The sequence below is a fragment of the Lipotes vexillifer genome, unplaced genomic scaffold, assembly GCF_000442215.2.
Source record: "Lipotes vexillifer unplaced genomic scaffold, Lipotes_vexillifer_v1.1 scaffold1691, whole genome shotgun sequence".
Taxonomy (NCBI): Eukaryota; Metazoa; Chordata; class Mammalia; order Artiodactyla; family Lipotidae; genus Lipotes; species Lipotes vexillifer.
The window spans coordinates 4,042,308-4,052,881 of NW_006789046.1; the positions used below are offsets into that span (position 1 = coordinate 4,042,308).

A 10,574-nucleotide genomic window follows, 5' to 3' on the forward strand; every position below is an offset into this window, starting at 1 on the left:
TGGGGGGAGACGGAAAAGACTCGGGGCGGGGTCCCGGGACGGGCGGTGTCTACATCTCCTGGGCTTCTGGCGCCGCCTCCTCGACACCATTGGCCACAGCGCTGCTGCCCTCATGCAGACGCTTCACGCGATAGGCTTCGAAGTGGATGGTGCTGGTGATATCCTTGATGTTCTGCATGTGTGTCCTGGGAGGGGCCGGGGGGGTGGGTCTCAAGGAGGGCCACGGGCGAGGGCAGGAGGCTGGCCCTGCTCACTCGGCCTGCCCTCCCCACCACCAATCCCCACTGCTTGGCTCCCCGGGGGTCCCCCAGTGGGGCACTTTAGCCCCACCAAGATAGACCAAGCCTGGGCAAGGGTGTGTGTGTGGGGTCTCCAGGGCAACCCCAGCTGCTCTCGGGACCATGTGTTCTAACGTGTCCCCCTTTCTCTGTGTCAACCCAGTGGCCAGTCCAGGGACAGGGGCTGAGTGCAGAGGCCCCCGGGCAGTGCGCTGGGCTGGAGTGTCCTTGCTCCAGTTTAGAAGAGCCAGGCCGGCAGCCAGGTGTGCTGGCAGGTAAGGGGCAGCGGCTTGCGGCAGGCGGCCGGGGTTGGGGGCGCTGGCACCCCGCTAGTCCTGTGTTCAACCTTCCCTTCTCTGCAGCTCAGCAGGAGAGATTTGGAAAGGGCGTGTCAACAGGGCCCAAGGTGGGCGTCCTTCCTCAGCTAGGCTTTCCAGCATCGCAGGGCTGCTCCTGGAAGCCAGAGCCCCCCAACCTGGAGGCCATGAGAGATGGTCCCGTCCTTCCTATTGACATTGTCCCTAGCATCCATCCTGCTGGCTGAGAAGCTGGGAGCCCCTGGTACCCTGGCAGGAGCCCCTACCTTCTCTGTTCACCTGCCCAGGCCCAGACCCACCCACCTGGCACCCTCGTGAATGGGCGGAGGATGGGCTACTCCTTGCCTGGGCTCAAGGAAACTGAAAAGGGGCCTCCACCAGGTCAGAGGCCGCGGGGATGGGAGCTGGGGACCCCCCAACACATGCCCAGCGTACGAGACCTCCGGGGGCCCTGAATCTAATGGGCTCAGGCTGCGGTGATGCAGACTCAACCCTTTCCAAGTAGAATTAGAAAGGAATTTCACTTCTTGCTTCATTTCCAAGAAGGTGTTTTAGAAAATGGGCCTCCGAGGTCCCTCCCGGGAAGGCAGGCAGATGCGGGGGGCATGCCGGCTGCTGCTCAAGACCTCCGCCCGGTCCCACCCCTCCCTTGGCCCTGATGGAGGCCCCTCCAGCGCTGTCAGCACCAGCCTGGCTCTCACCTGATGAGGAGGTCCCGCAGGTAAGCAAACTCACAATGCGTGGTGTTCTCGACTGCGGAGAGACAGAAGGGGCTTTAGCGTCAGGCAAAGCCCCTTTCCCCCAATGCTGGGCAGGCAAGCGGAGGAGGGGTCCACGGCGCACAGGCAAGCAGTGGGCACCTTGACTCCTGCCCTCCGGAGGGTTCTGCTCTAGCAGGGAGATGGCGCCGTAACCCGGCCAAGACGGCCGCGGGGGACAGCGCTAGGCTAAGAAGGCGGTGGCGGTGGGGCGGCTGCTATGCCGGGGGGGAGGGGGGGCGGGCGGTGGTGGACGGGGGCGGATGTCCCAGGGGAGACCTGAAGATGAGAGAGGGGCTGGGACCGGAATGAGGCAGGAATCAGGGCTGGGACTTCTCTGCCACGTGCTCAGGACACACACAAGGACACCCGTGTACAGACCAGGCACCGGGGGTGACTGTTTACACTGAACCAGCAAAACTGAGCCGTCCGCTGCCTGGGGAAGGTGCACACGAGGACACGTGGGAGCCTCCCAGACCGACAAGCTGCAGGGCAGCGGATAGCCCTGGGGACGCGGGAAGAGGGCAGGGAGGGGTCCCCAGGTCCCCACGGGTACCCTGGAGCATGCAGGTAATGCCTTGGGGCTGAAGCTGGTGGCAGTTACTGCCACAGTCCAGAACTACGCGGGAACACTCTGCCTGCTGTGTGGTCAGCAGGTGCTAGCACACCTTTTAAAGGGTGGTGAGTGGCATCACTTGGATTGAGGGAGGTGGGCAGAGAAGGCAGAAGGAGAGGCTATTCTCTGCTATTCTGTGGAGGCGTCCAGCCCGGAGGACTTAATCCGACCTTCACACACCCTACGGGATAGCGACTAAGATTCCTCTTCTGTGCTTGTAGGGAGATGGGGCTCAGAGAGAAAAAGAGATCTGCCCGGGTTCCACAGCCCGTGAGGCCTGGCTCCCTGGTCCAGGCTTCCCCATCTCAGAGCAGCAGGGCCTTTCTGAAGCTTAAAGGGTTGATGAGGCGGCAGGCAGGGCCTCCAGTGCTCCTATTGGATTTCACTTGCCTCTTTCCTGGGCTCTGCCCTCCACACCCCTGCCCTCCTTTCTCCCCCACCCCCCGCCCCTGCAGGGCTGTGCCCACACTAGAACCTTCTGCCGGCTGACTCTCATGCAGCCCTTTTTTTTTTTTTTTTTTGCGGTACGCGGGCCTCTCACTGCTGTGGCCTCTCCCACTGCAGAGCACAGGCTCCGGACGTGCAGGCTCAGCGGCCATGTGGGATCTTCCCGGACTGGGGCACAAACCCGTGTCTCCTGTTATCGGCAGGCGGACTCTCAACCACTGTGCCACCAGGGAAGCCCCTGACGCAGCCTTTTAATCTAACTTGGAGAAGCAGTGAGAGCTGGTGGGAAGAACAGAGCTCTGAACCTGGAGTGAGTGTGTTTCTGCCGCTTCCTGGCTTAGGTAAGTTATTCTGGCCTCTCTGACCCTCAGTTTCCTCATCTGTAAAATGGGGATAATAATGCAACTAGGCCCGTGAGCCACAACTACTGAGCCTGCGCGTCTGGAGCCTGTGCTCCGCAACAAGAGAGGCTGCGATGGTGAGAGGCCCGCACACCGCAATGAAGAGTGGCCCCTGCTTGCCACAACTAGAGAAAGCCCTCGCACAGAAACGAAGACACAACACAGCAAAAATAAACAAATTAATTAATAAACTCCTACCCCCAACATCTAAAAAAATAATAAATAAATAAAATAGTTGGGTGGGAAGATATCACTCTTCATTTGAAATTTGCTGCAAGCATAAGTACCTTGATTCAACTTAGAAAAAAAAAAAAAAATAATGCCACCCACCTCTCAGGGACAAGAGAGGATTAAACAAGAGAGTTAACTGTGTGCTTTATGACACCTGCCTACCTCTTAAAACATTTCAGGAGGCTTCCAAGGATGAGTAAAGTACCTCAGGATGCTGCTGTACACCAAGTCAGAGGCAGAACAAAGAACTAGGACTGGTGGGGGTGGGGATGAGAAGCACTTAATAACTCTGGCTGAGGACCAGCACAGAGTGGCCAGCTGGCCAGCTCTCTGGCCAGCTCCCAATTCACAAGGTCCCAGAGATCAAAAAAAAAGTCCACCAGGCCCTGGGGAAGTTCAACTATTTTAAGATAGGGCAGAAATTCCCTCTAGGGCCTCATGAAGGCTGCTGGGATGTGAGAACCACCACCCCACCACTGTCTTTACAGGTTCCATGGGGCTGTTTCTCATCACCACGCTCAACGTGAGCTGGTGGCACCACGACAACGCACAGGTCATTCAATGCGTGGTATCCCGGCCAGAGAAGGAGAGGGGGACACAGAAAACCAGCCTCGCTCATTTCCTGACAATTTCCTTTACCGGCTGCCTGCAGGGCCCTAGCTGGCCGCCAGGGGGCAGCAGAGGCCTGTCAGCTGCTGGGCTGCCCTTCCCTGCCCCTCCCAGGTCCTCATTGGCCCTTTCTTTATTTTTAATTTTTTAATTTTTTGGGGCTGCGTGCGGGATCTTGGTTCCCCGACCAGAGATCGAACCCGAGCACCCTGCAGTGGAAGCGCAGAGAACTACTGGACCACCAGGGAAGCCCCCCCGCCCCCACTGGCCCCCGAACTTCTCCACCCTCCAAAACATACCTTCACAAAAAGGCTCCTAAACAGCCAGATTTCAGGAAGAGAGGAAATGGAAGAGGTGGGGCCAAGGCGGGATGAGCCCAGGGTGAAGCCTCATTGAGACGGCCCAGGTGGGTCAGGGAGGTAAAGGAACTTAACAAGTAATCCAGGTAAAATAAGCCAGGCTGGGAGCGCTCCATTATATCAGTTTTCCTTATATCAGTTACTTAAAAGTATCTGCTGCCCCAAAAGCTCCAATGGTCCCTGAGACATTCTCTCATTTTATTAAACTCTTGGCACATGGTACCCACTTTATGGATGGTGAAAACAGGGGCCCTGGGGGATGAAGAGACATGCCCAAGGTCGTGAGCTGGGCATGGGTTGGGGTGGCAGCAGCTGGAGCTGAAAGCAACTGCTGGGTTTTCTGCTTCCTTCTCTACGCTGGGCCTTTCAGCCAAGTGAACAAGGAGCAAAGTGGCCTATTTTACTCTGTTCTAAAGAGGGAGAACGGAACGGGGTGGGGGAGTAAAGAAATGCCCAGGTCCACCCCACCCAGGGTCATGGCCACTGTTAGTGGGTTGGATTGTGTCCCCCAAACAACGTCCAACTCCCAACCCTGGGCACTTGTGAATGGGACCCTATTTGGAAAAAGTCTTTGAAGGTATAACTAAAGTAAGGATCTCAAGAGGGGGTCATCCTGGATTTAGGGTGGGCCCTAAGGCCAGTGACAAGTGTTCTTATAAGAGGGAAAGAAAAACACAGGCACACAGAGGAAGGCTGTGTGAAGACAGAGCAGAGATTGCAGTGATGCGTCTACAAGCCAAGGGATGCCAAGGACAGCGGGCAGCCACCAGGAGGGCGGCAGGGAACAGATTCTCCCTTGGGGCCCCCCAAACTCTGAGGATAAACTTCTGTTTTAAGCCACCCAGACTGTGCTGGTTTGTCAGAGCAGCCCCACAACACTAAGACGGGGGTCCCAGGAACTTCTGGGGGTGGGAAGTGGGGAGGGCACCTGGCTCTCAGCTGGACAGAGCTATAGCCCAGCCCTTTCCTAGGCCCAGAGCGGCGGGGTGATTTGTCCAGGGTCACACAGCACGCCTGCGAAACCCCAGCACCAGGACCTAGAACTTGACAGTGCCCGACAAACCTCCTTCCTCCCTGGATATCTCCCCGCCCATGGGAGATGGGAGTGGAAGTGCAGCTCCGTCAGCTAACGGCTGTGGGCCCCAGACAAGCCACTTGCCCCCTCACTTCCCCCCAGCCGAGCGGTAACCATGGCACCCCTCGCCGTGGCTGGGTGGGCAACGCAATAGATGAACGCAGCTCCCAGTCAGCAGAAGCAGCTTTTATTCTGACCTGTCTGGAGGCCCCAGACATCAGCTCAGCGATTACCTTCAATGGTGCCCCATTTGGTTTTCCTTCCAAGGACCCTCTTCCCGTTCACTTGGTACTCATGGTCACTGCCCACCACGGCAAACGGGATCATTTCCTGGGGAAAGGGCAGGCAGCATTGGTCACGCGAGCGTGCAAAGGCCAGTCCACTCCCTGGGCCCCTGGGTGGAGCTGCCCGGAGTCCAGGCCCCCAGCACTAAGACCCTTGGCCTGAGAAGGTTGCATGTGAACACTGGCACCGACTCCTCCTAGGCCAGAAAATAACGTTCTCATGGCTCAAGGCCTTCCCACCCGTTTCCCCGGACACCCTGGATGGGGTGGGAAGACCCCCACCCATGTCCTCTAGCAGGAAGTGAGAGGCCTCTGGGAACAGCATCCTGGTCGGTCCACTCACTCGGAATTTCTCGTTCACCAGCCGGTCCTCTGAGTCCTCGTCAAACTCCTTCTGGGGGTACACGTCGATGCCGTTGGACAGCAGGTCTGCGGTGATCTGGGGGTCCAGAGGGGAGAGATGCGGGCACCGTCCACGCAGCAAAAGCTGGAGAAACCCAGCTTTGGGGGATCTGCTCATGCCACTCTGTGAAGTGAGTGGCCCCAGGCTCGGGATCAGGGGTGGGCTCTGGGGGGCTGGTGACACTGCTACTCTCCAGTTCTTGTGCCTCCCGAGTGGAGGAGGGGCAGCTGCAGACCTGCCTGCCAGGAGAGACCACAGCCGCCCAAGGGACCCGGGTCTCTGTCCCGGGTATCTCCCTGTCCTTGTCCCCCAGCTCATCACACCCCAAAGAAAATCACTCAGGCTTGCTGAATCCTCCCCTCCCTGAGCTCTACCTGGAAAGCCTCTCACTGCAGCTCACCATCCTGCACAGGTGCACCTGCTTGTGTTAAACCGTCACCACCCTTTGCAGCGACAGCTACCCATATGGATGACGTTCAGTGCTAACATCCCGGTGAACAACTGTCACTTCTGCCCTGAGCGCAAATGCCTGTGTGCAGCTTTGGGAGCTCTCTCGTTCCTTTTCCCTCCAGACACACCCATTACCAGGGCACCGTCCTCCCCTGAGCATGCTGGGAAAATCCCTGGCACCTGGGCTGTGAGCGGTTTGGTGGGGTGGGGGGTGGGGGCGGGTGGGTAGGGCGGAGCTTTGGGGATTAGGCCGAGGGGTCTCCTTGCTCACGCCCACTGAGGCGGAGGCTCTGCGGGGGCCCAGGCACCTGGCTTTTTCAAGTTCCCCAGGTGGTTCTGACATGCGGCCCTGTTAGGAAGAAGCGGCCCAGGGCTCACCCTCCTGCTCGGACAGCAGCCCAAAGCGGGACAGTGGCAGAGGAGAAAGCGGCCAGCTGTCCCCTGGCGGAGCCCGTCCCTTTCGGACCATCTCTTCCATCTAATAAAAACCTGGCGTGTTTTGTCTCACTGGCCCTCACCCGCCTCGCTCCCACAGAGGGGCAGGGGGCCAGGGAGCTGGGCAGAGATGGAGCCAGGGAGCTGGGCAGAGATGGAGCCAGGGAGCTGGGCAGAGATGGAGCCCTACCCGCTGTTTGAAGTAAACCCTCTCCTCCAGGGTCAGCGTGTCAGCCTTGGCGATGACCGGGACGATGTTGACCACTTTGCTCAGGCGCTTCATGAACTCGATGTCCAGGGGCCTGAGGCTGGAGCAGAAAGACATGGATGAGGGTGTGGCTGGAGGGACGTGGGAAATGGGGGGCAGGAACGAGGGAGGGGGGCCTACTCCAGCCTGGATGCCTGCAGGGGCTCCCAGGTGGGTGCACGCCAACAAGGTCAAGGCTGTGGGCTCCAGCCAAGCCAGGAGCGAGGGACAGAAAAAGGAAAAGGACTCCTGGGACACACTGAGTCCGGGCAGCAGGGGGCGGAGGGGCAGGCCTGCTCCGAGCACCCTCGTGCACGAGCTCCCAAAGCCCCCAGTGTGTCCACTCGGAGAAGTGCTGCCCCTGCCACCGGCTCAGGTGGCCATCGTGCCGTGGGTCCTCGATACGGGCGAGAGGAAGGGGGGATGGGAGCTCGCTCGGCCCCTCCTCCCGGGACGGGCTGGGAGGCTGCGCTCTGGGGCGGTGCCAGCCCCTCGCCCACAGGCTCCAGTGCGCCTGAGATCTGACGTGGAGAGAGGCTTACCCTCCAGCCTCTCCCTGGCCCCCACCGACTCGAAACCTCTTCCCAGCCGGTGTGCGGGCGGGGCCGCAGGGCCCCCGAATGGCGGGCAGCGCGTTCCCACCATGAGCAGGGCTGCGTCTGCTCTCCCCCCCGCGCCAAGGGTCAGTCAGTCTCAGACACGGGGCGGGGCTGAGGTGGGCTCCGGGAGGAGGTCCGAACGAGGAGGGCTAAGGGCCACCCCAGCCACACGGGCCCAGGACCAGAGGGAGGGGACGGCACAGCGCCCAGCTGGGTCCCTGCGGAAGCAGCAGTGCCCACCCTCAGCTCGCCGGCCAGCTCTGCTTCCCAGCGTCGGCCTCAGTGGAGCAAAGCCTGGACCAGCTGGACCAGCTGCCGTGGGGCCCGCGGCTGAGCCCGCTGTCCCGCAGAGGGAGAGGCTCGGCCGCGGTCCCTGCTCTGGTGCCGGGCCTGCTTTGCCAGAAAGGCTCCGGCCGAGGCCGGCCGCCTCCTGCCGGGCTCCTTCCTGGACGTGCCTGCGGGGCTGAGGCCCCCAACCCCTGGGCTCCCTGCTCCGAGTAGAACCGAGGGTAGAACAGCCAGAAAGAGCCGGAGCCTCCGGCCGTGGCGACCGGCAGGACGCCGGGCCCCAGCTCTCCCTCTCCATCCACACACGCTGCCTCCACACCCCACTGCACCTGCTGCCCGCTGGGTGCTGGGTCCACCTCCTCCCCACGTCCTGACTCAGGACAAGCCCGAGGGTGTCCACCAGCGGGCAGAAAGGCACCAAGGTATCCGGTGCAGACAGAGCCACAGGGAGCCAAGGACAAAGGGTCTATGAGGCCATCAGGAGCCCAGCTGCCCTACAGGGGAGACCACCCTGCTCAAAGGAGGCAAGGAGACCCCCCCACCCCCGCTCCGGGGCAGCCACCGCAGGCCAGCCTCGCTGACCCGTGCGTGCACCTCTAGCTGCAGACAGAACCCGCAGGAGAAAACAGCTCTCACCAAGGTGGCCTCGACCGACAGCCCTCACCCAGCCCTGCCAGGGCCAAGCCCGTTCTCTGTGCTTTAAACCCTCCTGGTGGTCCCCGCCGGGGACTGTTATCACACCATCATCACCCCCCTTAGGGACCGGCAGCCACCCTGGAGGAGCGGTTAAGTGCTAAGCACACACAGCCAGAGTCTTAACCCGCCTGCCAGGCCTGAGAAGGCAGGTCCAGGCCCCGAACCATCCTGGGCCCGCCTGGTCCTCCACCCTCCCAGGCAAGCTGGATGGTGGACAAGTGGGTGGGACGTGGTACGGGGGCAGAGGGAGACTGGGGCACACAGGCTGCTGACCACGGCGCGCGCGGCCCTTCTGCGCTCGGGACAGCCCAGCCCCGGGCCCCGGCTGTGTGCACCTACGAGTGGCCGGTGGCGGGGATGAAATACAGGCAGCAGTGGACGCGCGTGTCCGGGATGCGCTTCTTCCGGTTGACGCTGACCTCCTCTTGTAGGTACTTCTCGTACTGGTCGTTGATGAACTTCATGATGGGCTGCCAGCTGCACCGAGAGGCCCCAGTCAGCCTGCACGCGGGACCCCCGCCGCCCAAGCTGGGGGGGCCCCGCCCGCAGGTCCGTAATTCCCCAAGTCCCGGCCCAACGCCCGTACACGCGTGGAGGTGTCTGACGCTCTGAGCAGAGCAGAGACCCGCACTAGCCTCCCATGCTGACCTTTGACCTCAGGGGTCGGGGGGAGGGGCAAGATTCCCAGCAGCCCCGTTAGGGCTCTTCCACCCCGGGGAAGCGGCCCCCGGAGCCCCTCACCAGTTCTCATTGTTGATGTGGTCCCCGAACCCCGGCGTGTCGATGACCGTCAGCTTCATGCGGACGCCCTTCTCCTCGATATCTGCACAGAATCCCAGCCCCACCGAGCTCAGGGGGAGACCCAGGACCCGTACGGACACCCCAGCCAGGCTCCCTGACCACCCTGCCCCAAAGAAGCCCACTTGGGGCGCCCGCAGGGTGATGCCAGGGAGATGACAGCCTGCGGCAGTGAAGTCCAGCAGAGCTGATGACACTTATCCTGGGCATGCCCTGCCCATGATTTTTGGTGGAGGACTCAGCTATCTCCAGGGGGCTCTGACCAGGGCCTGCAGGGGTCCCGGAGAGCAGCCCCGACCCCTCACCCTTCACCCTGAGTCTCAACGTGCCCAGAGGTGTTGCCGAGAGTCACCAGCTCAGGGGACCTGAGGTACCCGACTTGGCATCCCTGCCCCAGCCCCCGCCCGGCACTCACCGTGTGTGATGGACTTGATCTCAATGGTCTTAGGGATGCGCTCCTCCGAGGCGGGCTGCACTGACTTCCGGCTGATCTTGGATTTGAAGAGGGTGTTGATCAAGGTGGACTTTCCCAAGCCACTCTGCCCTGGGGAGAGAACGGGGCTGTTTGGCGTGGCGCTCCAGAGAGGGCAGGTCACGGGCCTGTGATGCAGTGATGCCTGGGCATCGCCCCCCAGCACACCTTGGTTGGGGCTGGGTCAGGGGGAGGGCAGGAGGCAGGAGGGTGCCTGGGTGGTGGCCAAGCTCTCACAGTGCGTTGTGGCAGAGCAGGACACGGACCCCTCGCCTTCTGACCACAGGGACGGTCAAACTGCCCCATGCGAGGTCCTGGGGTGCCCGGGAGGAGCTGAGATGCAGAACAGTGTTGGGGAGGCAAAGTGGGGGGCTGGCCCCTCCAGTGCAGATCCACTCTTAGCTGTCGGGCATACTGGGATCGACGTGGGGTTTGAAGGAAAAGCCCTATAGAGCCCCCCACCCTGGGACCTCAGGATGGAGGGTTTGCACCCCCCAGGGCTGGGCTGCCCACACTGTGGGGCTCCAGTCCAAAGCCCTGGGGGCCGGGCTCCCCGCCTCCCAGGATCATCTCGGTTGAAGAGTCGGCACACTCGGCACAGCGTGCAGCCAAGTGACCGCCAGGCTCCATAAAAGGCCACTGCTGCAGTCCTTCCTGGCACAGGAGGCCTGACCGGGCCCCCGGATGGTGGGCAGCTCTGCCTCACTGCCAAGGGCAGGGACAGCGCCGACCAGTGCCCACATCAACAGATCTGGCAGCTGAGGGGCGGAGGGGCCAGTGAGCCCCCGGGGCATCAGCCGCCCCCCCCCCC

At 61.5% G+C, this 10,574-nt stretch overlaps 1 protein-coding gene across 2 annotated transcripts in view; it reads right to left on the reverse strand.

Moving 5' to 3' along the window:
• Position 1: 1 nt before the first annotated feature.
• SEPTIN9 (septin 9) overlaps positions 2-10,574 on the reverse strand; it is a 143,798-nt gene continuing 133,225 nt past the window's right edge. For both annotated transcript variants that reach the window (XM_007462373.1, XM_007462372.1), the window contains exons 4-11: positions 9,707-9,835; positions 9,235-9,316; positions 8,833-8,970; positions 6,854-6,971; positions 5,719-5,814; positions 5,325-5,421; positions 1,297-1,348; positions 2-185 (exon numbers count right to left, since the gene is read on the reverse strand). In XM_007462373.1, the coding sequence (XP_007462435.1) occupies positions 50-185; positions 1,297-1,348; positions 5,325-5,421; positions 5,719-5,814; positions 6,854-6,971; positions 8,833-8,970; positions 9,235-9,316; positions 9,707-9,835 (848 nt within the window). In that variant the 3' untranslated portion in view covers positions 2-49. The remainder of the gene's footprint in view (positions 186-1,296; positions 1,349-5,324; positions 5,422-5,718; positions 5,815-6,853; positions 6,972-8,832; positions 8,971-9,234; positions 9,317-9,706; positions 9,836-10,574) is intronic.